Below are 20,694 nucleotides of genomic sequence, written 5' to 3'. Positions count from 1 at the left end.
ACAAATTTAAACATTATTATTGCATATGAATGCTATATAATAGTTGATGTAAACATGATGACCTGTGTATAAACTATAAGTACATGTCATTGACATATTTAAACATTATTATTCCATATGCATGTTATATAATTGTATAAAGTTTATGTAAACATGATGATCTGTGTATAAACTACACATAAATGACATATTTAAACATTATTATTTCATATGAATGCTACATAATAGTTTATGTAAACATAATGACCTACATATAAACTATATATAAATACCTATAACTGACTAATTTAAACATTATTATTGCATTTGAATGATGTATAATAGTTTATATAAACATGATGACCTACATATAAACTATATATAAGTACATATGATTGATATAGTTAAACATTATTATTGCATATGACTGCTATATAATAGTTTATATAAACATGATGACCTACATATAAACTATATATAAGTACATATAATTGACATATTTAAATAATTTTATTGCATATGGACGCTATATAATAGTTTATGTAAACATGATGACCTACATATAAACTATATATAATTGCATATAATTGACACATTTAAACATTATTATTGCATATGAACGCTATGTAATAGTTTATGTAAACACAATGACCTACATATAAACTATATATAAATACATATAATTGACAAATCGAAACATTATTATTGCATATGAATGCTATATAATAGTTTATGTAAACATAATGACCTACATATAAACTATATATAAATACATATAATTGACAAATTTAAACATTATTATTGCATATAAATGCTATATAATAGTTTATGTAAACATAATGACCTACATATAAACTATATATAAATACATATAATTGACTAATTTAAACATTATTATTGCATATAAATGCTATATAATAGTTTAGGTTGGAGTTCAAATCCCAGCCGAGTCATACCAAAGACTATAAAAATGGGACCCATTGGCACTCAGCATCAAGGGTTGGAATTGGGGGTTAAATCACTAAAATGATTCCCGGGCGCGGCGCCGCTGCTGCCCACTGCTCCCCACTGCTCCCCAAGGGGATGGGTCAAATGCAGAGGACAAATTTCACCACACCTAGTGTGTGTGTGACAATCATTGGTACTTTAACTTTAACTTTAACTTTATACAAACATGATGACCTACATATAAACTATATATAAGTACATATAATTGACATAGATAAACATTATTATTGCATATGAATGCTATATAATAGTTTATGTAAACATAATGACCTACATTTAAACTTTAAATGAGTACATATAATTGACATAGTTAAACATTATTATTGCATATGACTGCTATATAATAGTTTATATAAACATGACCTGCGTATGAACTGGGGATAATAAGTCGAGGCTGCAGACAAAAGGCGGCGGTGATGAAGTGGAGGTGAACGTTGAGGAAGTCAACACACCTTGATGGATACTCACCTGGACAAAGAGAGCGAGTGGGAGGTCAAGGTGGCCACGCCCACATCTGTCAGTCCAACTAAACCGATGTAAGAGTGGAACAAAAGCACAGAAAGAATTCTAACAAATGAATCATCATAAATGTTGTGAAAGGAACCAAATGAAGGAAGTCACTTTTATATTTGATAATGCTTTTTATTAATATTGACTTGATATTTGTTATTTGTTGAAGTGACATTGACACACAATATTATCATTAGTTTACTGTTATTTTTCATCATGTTTCCTTTAAATAATTCTATAAGAAACACTTCATAAGAAATAGAATAATAATAGAACAGAATAAAATACAATGCAAAAGTACAGTAGTATTCATAATAATAATAATAATAATACAAATTATGTAGAAGGGCTGCCAAAAAGGAATCACATCCGAATTTGGAAAAAAAAATAATTGTTTATTCAAAATTATAATTCAATTTAAAATTTAAACAAAAAAATAAATAAAAAATGTGTTTTTTTATTTTGAATTATAATTTGATTCAAAATTTCAAGAAAATTATAATAAAATAAAATAAAAACATTGGTTATTTTGTTTATTCAGAATTATAATTCGATAAAAATGTACACAAAATTATTTATATATAAAAAAAGTGTGGTTTTTGTTTATTAAAAATTCCAATTCGATTCAAAATTGAAACCAAAATATTAAAACAATAAAAAAAAATGTAGTTTGTTTTATTTTTTCAAAATTATAATTCGATTCAAATTTCAAACAAAATGTTAAAAAATAAAATACAATTAAAAAAAATAAAAAGTGTTTTTTTGTTTATTCAAAAATTATAACTCAATTCAAAATGTAAACAAAACTATTAGAAAATTAAATAAAGTTTTTTTTTTTTTTGCTTATTCAAAATTATAATTCGATTCAAAATTCAAACACAAATATTTAAAAATTTAAAAAAATGTGTAGGAGCGACAAAAAAGGGCTTTTTTTATCACTATTCTGAATCGATTTCTACGTTTCAAAAATCAATAAAAAATGTTTTTCAGGCCATCTTTGCTGCACATATCAGTCACATGTCAGACGTTACGTTTTTAAAGGTTTTGTTACCATTTTTATATCAAATAATATTCAATCAAGAATAAACAATAAATGGAATCGTCACCCAAAGAATCAGAATTGAATCTTTAGCCGTTGTAAGATTCACATCCCTAATATTTACCCAATAATCAATATTAATAATAATACACCAAAACAATGAATGCAAGTAATAATACTAATTGTCTTTATTTTATACAAATAATACTTTTGTTGTTTTCAGTTATCCCATCATCGCTTAATAATATTTATAATCCGTTTATGATATTTATTGTACAACATTTGGTTTGAGCAACAAGTCTCCTCTGTTGCCGTGACAACATGCCCTGCCTCCAACATTAAGCAGGTAGTGTTTGAGTGCAAGATCAAGTAAAAATACAGAAGGAAGATGAAGGTGGTGCATGAAGAAGAGGAGAACATCATCTTCTATGTTTACCCTGTAGATCCGGATTTGTGTCGCAATCTCACGAGTTCGCTTCTCGGGGAGAATATAGTCGATGTTTCCACGGCGATGGACCCCCATCTTGTTGACAAACATCTTTGTTGTTTGGGAAATATATCTTGTTGACAATATATTTGTTGTTAGATAAATTCATTTTGTTGACAATAATATTTATTGTTTGGTAAATAAATCTTATTGACAAACATTGTTTGATAAATAATAAACACGCGGGAAGTTGGCCCTCCACAACACACAAAACTTAAATTTGTTACAGTTACATTTGTGTTACGTTTGTGTTACGTTTATGTTACGTTTGTGTTACGTTTGTGATACATTTGTGTTACATTTGTGTTACATTTGTGGTATATTTGTTAGTTACATTTGTGATACGTTTGTGTTACATTTGTGGTATATTTGTTACAGTTACATTTTTTTAAACATTTGTTTTACATGTGTGTTACATTTGTGCTACATTTGTGTTACGTGTGTGTTACGTGTGTGTTACGTGCGTTACGTGTGTTACATGTGTGTTACATTTGTGTTGCATTGAATATAGTTGCAATTGTGTTACATTTAATACAGTTGCATTTGTGTTACATTTTTGACAGTTACATTTGTGTCATATTTGTGTTACATTTGTGATACATTTGTTTTTCCATTTATGTTACTTTGGTTACAGTCTTACATTTGTGTTACATTTTTTACAGTTAAATTTGTGTTACATTTGTTATAGTTACGTTTGTGTTACATGTGTGTTACATTTATTACAAGTAAATGTCTCTTACATTTGTGGTATATTTGTTAGTAACATTTGTGTAACATTTGTTACAGTTACATGTATCTTACATTTGTGTTACATTTGTTACAGTTACGTGTATCCTACATTTGTGTTACATTCGTTACAAGTACATTTGTTACAAGTACATTTGTTTTACATTTGTGGTATATTTGTGGTATATTTGTGTTACATGTGTGTTACATTTGTGTTACAATTGTGTTACATTTGTGTGGCATTTGTGTTTTTTTATTTAAGTTATATTTTCACTGTTACTTTTGTGCAACATTTGTGTTATATTTGTGTTGCATTTTTTAAAATTTGTGTTACACTTGTGATACATTTGTGATGCTTTTGTGTTACTTTTGTTAGTTACATTTTGTCACATTTGTTTCACATTTGTGTCACATTTGTGTCACATTTGTGTCACATTTGTGTTACATTTGTGTTACATTTGTGTTAAAGTTTTACAGTTCCATTTGTGTTATATTTGTGTTACATTTTTGCAGGTTTGTGCTGTTGAAATGGTGGTTTTTGTTGTTGTTTTGTAATTATTTCAATGTATTTTATAGGTCATTCATAGTTCCCTGCACCCCCCATTTTCTCCACATTTAGCCAAAATAGTCAACACCGATTGTGCTACGTTTGTGCCAAGGAAATGATCGACTGTGTTGTGTTGCTGTTTAACTTATTGAGTTATTAAAGATTAAAGTTTTTATTAAAGTGATGTCACCAGTCCCCTGACATTCTCCACTTTCAACCAAAAATTATCTCAATGGTTTGTGCTACATTTGTGCAGGTTTGTGCTGTTGACATTTATTATCATTACTATTAGTTGTTGATGTTTTTATTTGTATTCAATATATATCATTTCATAGTTCAATCAAAGTTAATCCGGCCATTCCCCATTTTTGTCCGCATTCAACCAAAATAATTTCAGGGTTTGTGCCACATTTGTGCAAATTCATACTAGTGTCTATTGTTTTGTTTTTGACTTATTTAAGATATTTTTTCATACCCATCTTGGTTCCCATTCTCTTCACATTCAACCAAAAGATTCTCAATTGTTTGTGCGACATTTGTGCAGCTTTGTGCCGTTGAAATATATTATCATTACTATTAGTTGTCACTATTTTTATTTTTATTCAATATAGATCATTTTATAGTTCAATCAAAGTTCATCCGGCCATCCCCAATTTTCTCCTCATTCAACCAAAATAGTTTCAGCGTTTGTGCCACATTTGTGCCACATTTGGGCAAGTTTATACTATTTAAGGTAATTGTTTTATATATCATGGTTCCCATTGTCTTCACATTCAACCAAAACAGTCTTAATGTTCCAAATTCAACAGAAATAGTGTCAATCGTTGATGCTACATTTGTGCAGATTTGTGCTTATTTTGTCGTGGAAATGAGTGATTGTGTGTTTTACATATTGAAGATTAAGTTTTCAGGACATAACGAAAACAATTTTAGCATTCCTAACAGCTGCGTTTGTGCTGTTTTGTGCCGTTAAAATGGATTTGTATGTTTGCTGTTTTAGTTTTTGAGTTATTAACGATCATATTATTGCCAGTTTTCATCTTTTGTGCCACATTTGTGCAGGTTTATGCCTTTGAATGTGTCTTCTATTGTCAAAGTTCCCACCAATTTCTCCAAATCGAAACAGAATGGTTTGTGCTACGTTTGTTCCCTTGAAATAAGCGAAGGTGTTATAATACCGCTTAAGTTGTTAAGGATGAAAGTTTTTGGAAAATGACCTAAACTTAAATCATTTTCTTAACTGCATGTATTTGTGTTCATAACTTCCTAATCACTTAAAACCCAAAGAGCACAAATGTCACACAAAGTATTGAGACAATTTTTGCATGGAGGGTGTGGTCAACTTCAAGGCCTCGAATTTTACTGAGGATGAAAAAGTCATCCTGCACTTTTTTAACTTTCTCCATTTATGGATTAAAAGCCTTTTTTTGTCTTTGATTTTTTATTTTTTATTTAATAAAAAAACACTTCAGTTTTATTAAAACCTTCACATCCTCTCGAGTTTGGACTCTCTTTAGTCATCGTTTGTCCACTTGAAAAATGATGCGGTCCACTCTTCATCTAATGTGTGTGTGTGTGTGTGTGTGTGTGTGTGTGTGTGTGTGTGTGTGTGTGTGTGTGTGTGTGTGTGTGTGTGTGTGTGTGTGTGTGTGTGTGTGTGTGTGTGTGTGTGTGTGTGTGTGTGTGTGTGTGTGTGTGTGTGTGTGTGCGGAATGGTGTGTGTGTGTGTGTGTGTGTTCTGAACGTGAAGTCTATTTCATTGCTAAAAAAAGGACAACTTTGATGTTTCTATCATTTTAACATTGCAGAGGAATATTGTTGTTATGAAATATTCATAATTAGTCGTGCATCATGTTGTTATGAAATAAATATAATTAGTCATGCATCATGTTGTTATGAAATAAATATAATTAGCAGTGCATCATGTTGTTATTAAATAAATATCATTAGCAGTGCATCATGTTGTTATGAAATAAATATAACTAGTCGTGCATCATGTTGTTATGAAATAAAATATAATTAGTAGTGCATCATGTTGTTATGAAATAAATACAATTAGTTGTGCATCATGTTGTTATGAAATAAATATAATTAGTCGTGCATCATGTTGTTATGAAATAAATATAAATAGTCGTGCATCATGTTGTTATGAAATAAATGTAACTAGTTGTGCATCATGTTGTTATGAAATAAATATAATTAGTTGTGCATCATGTTATTATGAAATACATATAATTAGTAGTGCATCATGTTGTTATGAAATACATATAATTAGTAGTGCATCATGTTGTTATGAAATAAATATGATTAGTAGTGCATCATGTTGTTATGAAATAAATATAATTAGTAGTGCATCAGGGGACTTTGGGTATTGACATTAAAAAACTCAGTCTTGTTCATATTAATGTGTATTTAAAAATGTTTGTTGTTTGTATCAAGTACAGATTAATATGTTTAGGAGGTATTAATATTTCTTGACCAATGTTCTATTGATCCACCCCGTAATAGTACCCAGAGCATTGATCAACTGCATTGATTGATTTGAAATGTGAAACTCATTTATTTTGCACGAAGTGGTTGAGAGGACATCACGTGACTTTTAACACCAACTGTGGCCTGCAGCTTTTTGTTTTTTATTACAGGAAATATTCCTTACAAGTCGTTAAACATGAAATAATTATTAGTAGAGCCCTGTTTAAAAAGTTGAATGTTTGAAGAAGATGTAACACCTACAATAATCATGAATAAATAATATTTAAAGTCTTGGTTAAACTCCTATACGATGAATATAGTTACACATTAATATCATGATAATTGACTAGGTCACGTGATTACACAATTCAACATGTCTGAAGAGAAGCCAGAGGAAGAAATGCATTTTTAATCAATTATTAGATTACAATAATTCAGATAACATGTTTCAGGTAAACAATGTTATGTATTGGTAGTTTAAAGGGGATACAAATATTCAATAACGAACGCATTTTGTAGATAATTATTATTGAATAGAATAATGCAATTTAAACAATATTTAATACACTTGTACACTTTTATTTAACCTATTTTATTATGAGTCAAACAAGTGCAAAATAAAGGTAATATAGTTCGTTTATTATTAATATAATAACGTATAATACAAATGAAACAATTAAATAAATTAAAAAGGATATATATATATATATATATATATATATATATATATATATATATATATATATATATATATATATATATATATATATATATATATATATATATCCTTTTTAATTTATATATATATATATATATATATATATATATACATATATATATATATATATATTAGTATACATATCGATTTATATTTCGAATATTAAATAGTAATATTAATCATATACAATTATTTTTTACAGATATTTATTTATTAACTAAAAAAATGTAATATGTCAACCACAAACAAATATAATACATTAAGAGGGACACACTGTAGGGAATAGATGGAATACAAATTATGTTTTATACTTTTATGTAGCCTGATATTGTTATTGTTTTGAAACACGTGCACATATACATTTAATAAGGTTTTTAGATAAGGAATAACAACAATATAAGTATTAAATAATTAATAAGGCAGTACAATTATATTACACTCAATTTAAAAAAATGAAATAAATAAATACCAATAATAATCTAGTATGTAACATAATGTTGTTGTTGAAGTGTGCAACATTTTATTTTAATTAACAACAAAAAGTACCAATACATACATTAAATAAATACATTGAGGGGTAAAGTTTCACAGAAATATTGTACAGTAATAAATAAATGTAAAATTTTATGATTATTTAAGTTATGAAAAACACCTTAGAGTAGGGATAAAACTAACAATAATCTTATTTATAAAATAAAGTTATTACTAAAGTGTAAACATCCGGTATATCTTTATAAAATAAAGTTAGTACTAAAGTGTAAACATCCGTTATATCTTCATAAAAGAAAGAAAAAAATACATAGAATAAAAAAAAAAAGTTAGGAAAAACACCTTAGAGTAGGGATAGAACCAACAATAACTATATTTATAAAATAAAGTTATTACTAAAGAGTAAACATCCGGTATATATATGTATATGTACAGTAAAATAATAATTACATGAGAGGACAATAAAATATTAATTTAAGACATTCTTAATCCTCCTAAACGTCAAATGTATATTTAAACTACACTGGGTCGCTTTTAACATGTTTATAAAAAATAAATAAATAAATGTTTTCATCTTCCTAATCGGCCATTAAAGTCGTGACGTCATGTCGAAGCGGAGTACTCAGTAAGATCATGAGATGCGCGTACACACACGCGTACATGCACGCGCTCCTCGCTGTTTCCTGCACGGCCATTGGCTGGCGCTGGTCACGTGTGCGGCAACTTTGTTGCTGGCAAAGTAGGAGGGCCCGACGAGCACGCGCGTGCGAGATATAAAAAGTGACCGGGACGTCTCCCACGTGATCGGCCATGAGCTCCTATTTGCTCGCGTGTCATTATGTGGAGCCCAAGTTCCCGCCGTGCGAGGAGTACTCACACCCCGACTACCTGCCCCCTCAGCCCGACTACTACCCCACCCGGGACCGACACCTGCCCGGTGCACCGCAGCCGCCGTACGCGCCGTGTCGGCCCGCCAGCAGCCCGCCGCCCTGCGAGCAGACTCAGCCGCCTTCTCCCGCCAGCAGCCCCGCGGGGCCCGTGGTCTACCCGTGGATGAAGAAAGTGCACGTGAACGTCGGTAAGTCGGGACCTTCACGAGCGCCACGTCAAGTTTTAGGACGTGCACTTGACCGGAAGTCACCTCGTACTTGATTGTTTCTTTTTAGTCACGTGTTGCACTTTATTTTTTATAGACTTTCATCTTTCATGTCTCTTAGTCACTAACGACACTTTTCCCACCTAAAGATATACTTTATTTTATAAAGGTATACCGGATGTTTACACTTTAGGAATAACTTTATTTTATATAGGTATACCGGATGTTTACACTTTAGTAATAACTTTATTTTATGAAGATATACCGGATGTTTTCACACGTAACTTTAGTAAAACCTTTATTTTATAAAGATACAACGGATGTCTACACTCGTAACATTAATATTAACTTTGTTTATGAAGATATACCGGATGTTTACACTTGACTAATTACTTTTTATAAAGATATACCAGATGTATACACTTTAGTATCAACTTTATTTTATAAAGATATACCGGATGTTTACGCTTGTAACTTTAGTAATACCTTTATTTTATAAAGATATACCGAATGTTTACACTCGTAACATTAGTATTAACTTTATTTTATAAAGATATACCGGATGTTTACACTTTAGTAATAACTTTGTTTTATAAAGATATATCGGATGTTTACACTTTAGGAATAACTTTATTTTATAAAGATATACCGGATGTTTACACTCGTAACTTTAGTAATAACTTTATTTTATAAAAATATACTGGATTTATACACTTGAGTATTAACTTTATTTTATAAAGATATACCGGATGTCTACACTCGTAACATTAATATTAACTTTATTTATGACGATATACTTGATGTTTACACTTTAGGAATAACTTTATTTTTTACAGATATACCGGATGTTTACACTCGTAACTTTAGTGATAACTTTATCTTATAAAGATATACCGGATGTATACACTCGTAACTTTAGTAATACCTTTATTTTATAAAGATATACCAAATTTTACACTCATAACATTAGTATTAACTTTATTTTATAAAGATATACCGGATGTTTACACTTTAGTAATAACTTTATTTTATAAAGATATACCGGATGTTTACACTTTAGGAATAACTTTATTTTATAAAGATATACCAAATGTTTACAATTCAGTAATAGCTTTATTTTATAAAGATATACCGGATGTTTACACTCTAGGAAAAACTTTATTTTAGAAAGATATACCGGATGTTTACACTTTAGTAATAACTTTATTTTATAAAGATATACCGGATGTTTACACTTAAGGAATAACTTTATTGTATAAAGATATACCGGATGTATACACTTTAGGAATAACTTTATCTTATGAAGATATACCGGATGTTTACACTTCAGGAATAACTTTATTTTATAAAGATATACCGGATGTTTACACTTTAGTAATAACTTTATTTTATAATGATATACCGGATGTTTACACTCGTAACATTAGTATTAACTTAATTTTTTTTACACATACCGGATGTTAACACTCATAACATTATTATTAACTTTATTTTATAAAGATACTGTATACAGGATGTTTACACTCGTAGCATTAGTGATAACTTTATTTTATAAAGATATACCGGATGTTTACACTCGTAACATTATTATTAACTTTATTTTATAAAGATATATCGGATGTTTACACTTTAAAAATAACTTTATTTTTTAAAGATATACCGGATGTTTACACTTTAGGAATAACTTTATTTTATAAAGATATACCGGATGTTTACACTTTAGTAATAACTTTATTTTATGAAGATATACCGGATGTTTACACTTTAGAAATAACTTTATTTTATAAAGATATACCGGATGTTTACACTTTAATAATAACTTTATTTTATAAAGATATACCGGATGTTTACACTTTAGTAATAACTTTATTTTATAAAGATATACCGGATGTTTACACTTAAGGAATAACTTTATTTTATAAAGATATACCGGATGTATACACTTTAGGAATAACTTTATTTTATGAAGATATACCGGATGTTTACACTTTAGGAATAACTTTATTTTATAAAGATATACCGGATGTTTACACTTTAGTAATAACTTTATTTTATAAAGATATACCGGATGTTTACACTCGTAACATTAGTAATAACTTTATTTTATAAAGACACTGTATACAGGATGTTTACACTCGTAGCATTAGTGATAACTTTATTTTATAAAGATATACCGGATGTTTACACTCGTAACACTATTATTAACTTTATTTTATAAAGAGACTGTATAAAGGATGTTTACACTCATAGCATTAGTGATAACTTTATAAAGATACACCGGATGTTTACACTTGTAACATTATTATTAACTTTATTTTATAAAGTTATATCGGAGGTTTACACTCGTAACTTTAGTAATAACTTTATTTTATAAAGATATACCGGATTTATACACTTTAATAATAACTTTATTTTATAAAGATATACACAATGTTTACACTCGTAACATTGGTATTAACTTTATTTTATAAAGATATACCGAATGTTTACACTCGTAACATTAGTATTGATTTTATTTTATAAAGATATGCCGGATGTTTACACTTTAGTAATAACTTTATTTTATAAAGATATACCGGATGTATACACTTTAGTATTAACTTTATTTTTTAAAGATATGCCGGATATTCACACTCGTAACATTAGTAATAACTTTATTTTTTTTAAACATACCGGATGTTTACACTCATAACATTATTATTAACTTTATTTTATAAAGATGCTGTATACAGGATGTTTAGACTCGTAGCATTAGTGATAACTTTATTTTATAAAGATATACCGGATGTTTACCCTCGTTACATTATTATTAACTTTATTTTATAAAGACATACCGGATGTTTACACCCTTAACATTATTATTAACTTTATAAAGATACACCGGATGTTTACACTTGTAACATTATTATTAACTTTATTTTATAAAGATATATCGGATGTTTACACTCGTAACTTTAGTAATAACTTTATTTTATAAAGATATACCGGATGTATACACTTTAGTATTAACTTTATCTTATAAAGATATAACGGATGTTTACGCTCGTAATTTTAGTAATACCTTTATTTTATAAAGATATACCCAATGTTTACACTCGTAACATTGGTATTAACTTTATTTTATAAGGATATACCGAATGTTTACACTCGTAACATTAATATTAACTTTATTTTATAAAGATATACCGGACGTCTACACTTTAGTATTAATTTTATTTTATAAAGATATGCTGGATGTTTACACTTTAGTAATAATTTTATTTTATAAAGATATAAACCGGATGTATACACTTTAGTATTAACTTTATTTTTTAAAGATATGCCAGATATTTACGCTCGTAACTTTAGTAATACCTTTATTTTATAAAGATATACCGAATGTTTACACTCATAACATTAGTATTAACTTTATTTATGAAGATATACCGGATGTTTACACTCGTAAAATTAGTAATAACTTTATTTTATAAAGATATACCGGATTTTTACACTTTAGTAATAACTTTATTTTCTAAAGATATACCGGATGTTTACACTTTAGTAATAACTTTATTTATGAAGATAAACCGGATGTTTACACTCGTAACATTAGTATTAACTTTATCTAATAAAGATATACCGGATGTCTACACTTGTAACATTAATATTAACTTTATTTATGAAGACATACCGGATGTTTACACTCGTAACATTAGTAATAACTTTATTTTTTAAAGACATACCGGATGTTTACACATACCGGATGTTTACACATTATTATCAACTTTATTTAATATAGATATACCGGATGTAGGGTTGTCCCGATACCAATATTTTGGTACCAGTACCGGTATAAAACATGTATTACGGTACGTTTCAATACTTTTCGATACTTTTCTAAATAAAGGGGAACACAATTTAATTTTTTTTTTGTCTTTATTTAAACAAAAAATCTTAGTGTGCATTAAACATATGTTTATTATTGTAATTTAGTCCTTAAATAAAACAGTGAACATACTAGACAACTTGTCTTTTAGTAGTAAGTAAACAAACAAAGGCTTCTAATTAGTCTGGTGATGTATGCAGTAACATATTGTGTCATTTATCTATCTATTATTTTGTCAACATTTTGACGGACGAACTGTAAAAAATTATTATTAATCTACTTGTTCATTTACTGTTAATATATGCTTACTTTCTCTTTTAACATGTTCTATCTACACTTCTGTTAAAATGTAATCATCACTCAAATGTTCTCTTCTTGGATACTTTACATTAGTTTTGGATGATACCACACATTTAGGTATTGATGCGATACCAAGTACCGACAGGATCATACATTGGTCATATTCAAAGTCCGCATGTGTCCAGGGACATATTTCCTGACTTTATAAACATAATATGAATTTTAAAAAAGGAAAAAAGTTTTGTGACATTAAAAAAATATTGATGTAATCATAGTAGTATCGACTAGATACGCTCTTGTACTTGGTATCATTACAGTGGATGTCAGATGTAGATCCACCCACAACGTTTGTTTACATTCAGGGATGCTAGCTTGCTGTTAGTGGTCAGCTGTTGTATCCTCCTACAATGTGTAGTGAAGCATGTTTAGCTATTCTTCGTCCTCCAGTGATAATGGTACTTGTAAGAAACATACTTTATTTGTCGTCATGGAGATCAGGATTAGTGATTTAGAAGTAGCTAAAACACCGCCAACTGCAGATGGGTGTTAGCTGCTAGCTAGCTAGCCATGTCTTAAAGCACCTCTTCCTGAGGGCGTTTCAGTGTTATAACTTCACTTTTATCTTTAGTTTTTACACCAAAATGCATCCATTCTCCCTTTTCTGTCTACACACTGTGTCTGCTTGTACAAAACCCAAAAGCAGTGAAGTTGTCACGTTGTGTAAATGGTAAATAAAAACAGAATACAATGATTTGCAAATCCTTTGCAACTTATATTAAATTGAATAGACTGCAAAGACAAGATATTTCATGTTCACACTTGAAAACTTTGTTATTTTTTGCAAATGTTAGCTCATTTGGAGTTTGATGCCTTCAACATGTTTCAAAAAAGCTGGCACAAGTGGCAAAAAAGAGTGAGAAAGTTGAGGAATGCTCATCAAACACTTATTTGGAACATCCCACGGGTGAACAGGCTAATTGGGAACAGGTGGGTGTCATGATTGGGTATAAAAGCAGCTTCCATGGAATGCTCAGTCATTCACAAACAAGGATGGGGCGAGGGTCATCACTTTGTCAACAAATGCCTGAGCAAATTGTTTAAGAACAACATTTCTCAACCAGCTATTGCAAGGAATTTAGGGATTTCACCATCTACGGTCTGTAATATCATCAAAAGGTTCAGAGAATCTGGAGAAATCACTGCACATAAGCCATGATATTATGGACCTTCGATCCCTCAGGCGGTATTGCATCAAAAAGCGACATCAGTGTGTAAAGGATATCACAACATGGGCTCAGGAACACTTCAGAAAACCACTGTCAGTAACTACAGTTGGTCGCTACATCTGTAAGTGCAAGTTAAAACTCTACTAAAACTCTACTATGCAAATCCAAAGCCATTTGTCAACAACACCCACGCAGACGGCTTCGCTGGGTCCGAACTCATCTAAGATGGACTGATGCAAAGTGGAAAAGTGCTCTGTGGTCTGATGAGTCCACATTTCAAATTGTTTTTGGAAATTGTGGACGTTGTTTCCTCCAGATCAAAGAGGAAAAGAACCGTCTGGACTGTTCTAGGCACAAAGTGTAAAAGCCAGCATCTGAGATGGTATGGGGGTGTATTAGTGCCCAAGACATGGGTAACTTACACATCTGTGAAGGCATCATTAATGCTGAAAGGTACATACAGGTTTTGGAGCAACATATGTTGCCATCCAACCAATGTTATCATGGACGCCCCTGCTTATTTTAGCAAGACAATGCCAAGCCACGTGTTACAACAGTGTGGCTTCATAGTAAAAGAGTGTGGGTTCTAGACTGGCCTGCCTGAAGTCCAGACCTGTCTCCCATTGAAAATGTGTGGTGCAATATGAAGCCTAAAATAGCAGAAGGGAGACTGTTGAACAAGTTAAGTTGTACATCAAGCAAGAATGGGAAAGAATTCCACTTCAAAATGTGTCTCCTCAGTTCCCAAATCTTTACTGAGTATTGTTAAAAAGAAAGGCCATGTAACACAGTGGTAACAATGCCCCTTTTGACAACTTTTTTGACATGTGTTGCTGCCATTAAATTCTAAGTTCATGATTATTTGCAAAATAAAATGAAGTTTCTCATTGTGAACTTTAAGTATCTTGTCTTTGCAGTCTATTGAATATAAGTTGAAAAGGATTTGTTGTATTCTCTTTTTATTTACCATTTACACAACGTGACAACTTCACTGCTTTTGGCTTTTGTATAAAGATATACCGGATGTTTGAATGTGTAACATTAGTATTAACTTTATTAACTTCATACACACACACGCACACACACCCACACACACATACTCACACACACACACGCACACACGCACACACACACACACACACACACACACACAAGCTTTTATACAATTATAATACAACTAATAAAAACTAAGATTTTAATCATAAATATTATAAAACTTATAATATATATATGTAGTTATAGTTATATTATTGTTAAAAAATAATAATTTAATAATTCATTTTAAAACTAATGAAATAAAAAATGTATCTGATTATTTGTATTTTTTATTATTATTGTTTTTATTATTATTATTATTACTAGTGTTATTATTATTAATATTACTATCATTGATATAGTATTGTAAAATATTATATTACTTAATAAAATAAAGTAAATTGCTAGTTAAAATAAATATTTTTATTTTATTAATTTTATTATTATTATTATTATTGTATCATATTAAATATATTCATTTATTTTATATACGCTTGAGTTAATTACTAAATAAAAAAAATGTTTTTAATTTTTTTATAATGAATGGATTTATTAATTTGTCGTGTAATAATACTTAAGTTAGTAAATAATACAAATGATATAGGTTTTATATATCATATTATTGAAATAACCTTATTGATGGATGGATTACGTTATTTATGAAATATAACGAAGTAAAACTAAACACATTTGGTTCAAAATGTGCATATTGTCCCTAAACTTTCTATATGAAATCAATATGTATGTCATTATTTAAGAACATACATATTATATCAATATTTATGTCATTATTTAGGAACATAAATATGATATCAATATTTCTGTCATTATTCATGCACACGACACGCGGATGTGCATTTTAACATAGACTTTTCTGTTAATCGCCAGTGTTATCAGTACGGTGGTAACCATAGTAACACGTCATCTCCCCCACGCAGTGAGCTCCAACTCCACCGGGGAAGGTGAGCCCAAGCGCTCTCGGAGCGCCTACACGCGCCAGCAGGTTCTGGAGCTGGAGAAGGAGTTCCACTACAGTCGCTACCTGACGCGCAGGCGCAGACTGGAGGTCGCGCACACCTTGAGTCTCTCGGAGCGACAGATCAAAATCTGGTTCCAGAACCGACGAATGAAATGGAAGAAGGATCACAAGTTACCAAACACCAAAGTCCGGGCTGGGAACACAACAACCACAACATAAACAACAACAACAACACCAACAACAACAATATCCAAGTCCAAACGGTTCAAAGTGCAAACTCAAAGACGATGAAATCCTCCAGTTCTTTGTTGCTTCATTCAGTTTTTCCTCCGAAACTCTGGACCAGAACCTTCTTTTTGGACATGAGAAATAATTATTTGTCAAAGAGGGAAAAAAAAACCAACCAAAATATTCCTCCTTTTTATTTATTTTCCACAATTACCGTAATATCCAACAAGGTCACGTGACGAGTTTTTCCGCCTACTTTGCCAATTGTGAAGTTTTTTTGTGTATCCGTTATTGTTCATTATCTTCATGTAAATTGTAATATATATATATATATAAAGTGCTTCATTAAGTTGTTGATATTAACTTTATATTATAAAGATGTACCGGACGTTTACACTCATAACATTATTAATAACTATACATTTTCTGAATTAATTTATTAACGATAAAAACGTCATTCATCATTGTCTTTAAACACAAAAACTAACACACACACACACACACACACACACAAACACACACACACACACTATATATATATATATATATATGACAGATGGAAATAGTATTTTATATATATATATATATATATATATATATATATATATATATATATATATATATATATATATATATATATATATATATATATATATATATATATACATACACATAATTATTTTTAAATTATTTTATCAACGAAAAAAACTTAATTCATTATTGTCTTTAAACACAAAAACTGATATACACACACACTATATATATATATATATATATATATATATATATATATATATATATATATATATATATATATATATATATATATATATATATATATATATATATATATACATATATACATATATAATCATAATAATAGTAATAACAATAAATAACGTTATACACACACACTATATATACGTACATATGTATATATATATATATATATATATATATATATATATATATATATATATATATATATATATATATATATAATCATAATAATAGTAATAACAATAAATAACGTTATACACACACACTATATATACGTACATATGTATATATATATATATATATATATATATATATATATATATATATATATATATATATATATATATATATATATATATATATATATATATATATATATATGTATGTATATTTTTTATATATATATAAAATCATAATAATAGTATCAATAATAACAATAAATAATAATAAAACAATAAGCAGTTAAAAATAGTATTTAATATATATATATATATATATATATATATATATATATATATATATATATATATATATATATATATATATATATACATATATATATATATTATATATATATATATATATATATATATATATATATATATATATATATATATATATATATATATATATATATATATATATATATATATACATATATAATATACTATTTCATTAATCATTAGTTTTAAAATTAATTATCACGTTATTATTTTTTAACAAATAATATAACTATATATATACACTTTATTAACGATGTTTATATTTCATGTAATTTGTTTTTGAACGAGGCCAAAACATCATATTTAATCCTACCATGCACGACTTGTTAATTATTAATGACAAAAGACGACGAAAGCTTAATTTTTCACTCATGCAAAAACGTTAAAAAAAGTGTATTTGTTGCACAATAATTGTTCATGTTTATTTCCCAGCACTTATTGATTGCACGCATCATTTAATGATCAAACAGTAATATTGCTTAGAAGTACTGCGATGTTGTATTTTAATGCAGCAATATATATATATTTTTTTTTTACTTTGCCAGGAGTTGTTAATTATTAATTGTAAGTATTTAAATATTCACAACTGCTTTTTCCAGAAACGCCAAATTATAAGAATTATTTGTATATTTAAAACGCACGTTTTCTATGAACCTTTTTTATTCATTCGTTTCGGTTACATTCCAAAGATGACTTTCTATTTCGCTGATAGTAATAATAATAATAATAATAATAATAATAATAATAATAATAATAATAATACAATCAAAGGTGTGTCCTCACATTTGTTCCTTTGCTCCTTAAATAAAACAAATGTCATGTCAATAACTCCCCGCAGTGTAAATAAAAGTATGAAAATAAATTGTTCTCTTTTCTGACAAAAAAAAAAATACTATTTTCTGTTACTTTTGTTCTTTTGTTGATTTCCCACGCACGAAAAGAGGCGTGGGGCCTGCCAGGTGGTCGTGTGTCATGTCACGCGCATGACGTTGAGGGATGGAATCAATCACGTGACTCGCGCAAACAGCTTGTCTTGCTAAATGATGAATTTTCCCTGCTGCTTTGCAACATTACGTCCCGTAATCTGCTTTTAAATCACCGAGCGGCTCCGTTTCTCCTGCCGGTAATTGCGCGGCTGCGTCCCGGTGAACGCAGACAACCATCCCCGTGGAGAATTCTTGCAAAAACAACAACAACAAAAATCGTCGTGCTTTATTTTTTATTTTTTATTTTTTGGCCGAAATTGAATATCTTTTCTGCACATTTGGCCAGCCTCTTGCGCATGCGCTTCGGCCTTTCTTTGTGCGGTTCGGAGTGTGCGCCATAGCTCAAAGTGTGACAAGCAAATAGATAATCAACAAGACGAATGGCTTCTTTTGGGAGGCTCGCCTCGCCAATTCATTTTCATTTTTTCCTCGCAGCGCCTCTCCCAGGGAGAAAATCACATTGCCGCGCGTGAACTCGCCACGGAGAACGTCACCCTCAAATTGGCGCACATTTATTATTATTATTGTTGTTATCAATATTAATATTTGTTGTTATTCGTGTCTGCGGGCCGGTCACGTGACGTCACAGTCGTGGCGAACGAAAAGGACAAAGGAAAATAGAAACATCTGAAATAAAATAACTATTTTGCAATCATTTTGTTTAGTAGTTTTTTACATATTATGGCTTGAAATACTTTTCCTACAAAGTATTTCTTTATAGTACACTGAGATTTTTTAATAAACACTATCAAAACAACAATCATAACATTATTATTAATTTTATTTTATAAATACATACCGCATGTTTACACTTGTAACATTATTATTAACTTTATTTTATAAATATATACCGGATGTTTTACACTCGTAATATTATTATCAACGTTATTTTATAAATACATACCGGATGTTTACATTTGTAACATTATTAATAAACTTTTATTTTATAAAGATATACCGGATGTTTACAATCATAACATTATTATTAACTTTATTTTATAAAGATATACCGGATGTTTACACTTTAGTAATAACTTTATTTATAAAGATATACCGGATGTTTACACTTTAGTAATAACTTTATTTTATAAGGATATACCGGATGTTTACACTCATAACATTATTATTAACTTTATTTCATAAATATATACCGGATGTTTACACTTTTGTAATAACTTTATTTTATAAAGATATACCGGATGTTTACATTTTACTAATAACTTTATTTTATAAAGATATACCGAATGTTTACACTCGTAACACTCGTAACATTATTATTAACTTTATTTTATTAAGATATACCGGATGTTTACCCTTTAGTATTAACTTTATTTTATGAAGACATACCGGATGTTTACACTCGTAACATTATCATTAACTTTATTTTATAAAGATATACCGAATGTTTACACTCGTAACATTAATAATAACTTCATTTTATAAAGACACAACGGATGTTTACATTTTACTAATAACTTTATTTTATAAAGATAAACTGGATGTTTACACTCGTAACATTATTATTAACTTTATTTTATTAAGATATACCGGATGTTTACGCTTTAGTAATAACTTTATTTTATGAAGACATACCGGATGTTTACACTCGTAACATTATTGATAACTTTATTTTATAAAGATATACAGGATATTTACACTTGTAACATTATTATTAATTTATATATAATTATTAACATACATAATATAAAATGAATATTTAA

At 28.9% G+C, this 20,694-nt stretch overlaps 1 protein-coding gene across 1 annotated transcript; it reads left to right on the top strand.

The window, feature by feature from the left end:
- Positions 1 to 8,785: 8,785 nt before the first annotated feature.
- On the top strand, positions 8,786 to 16,835 carry LOC133652147 (homeobox protein Hox-B4a-like). Its single transcript, XM_062050575.1, has 2 exons — positions 8,786 to 9,053; positions 16,436 to 16,835. The coding sequence occupies exons 1-2, from the start codon at positions 8,786 to 8,788 to the stop codon at positions 16,693 to 16,695; spliced, it is 528 nt and encodes a 175-aa protein (XP_061906559.1). The 3' UTR covers positions 16,696 to 16,835.
- Positions 16,836 to 20,694: the final 3,859 nt, after the last annotated feature.

The sequence above is a fragment of the Entelurus aequoreus genome, linkage group LG06 (assembly GCF_033978785.1).
Source record: "Entelurus aequoreus isolate RoL-2023_Sb linkage group LG06, RoL_Eaeq_v1.1, whole genome shotgun sequence".
Taxonomy (NCBI): Eukaryota; Metazoa; Chordata; class Actinopteri; order Syngnathiformes; family Syngnathidae; genus Entelurus; species Entelurus aequoreus.
This window is presented reverse-complemented; position numbering and strand designations above follow the sequence as displayed.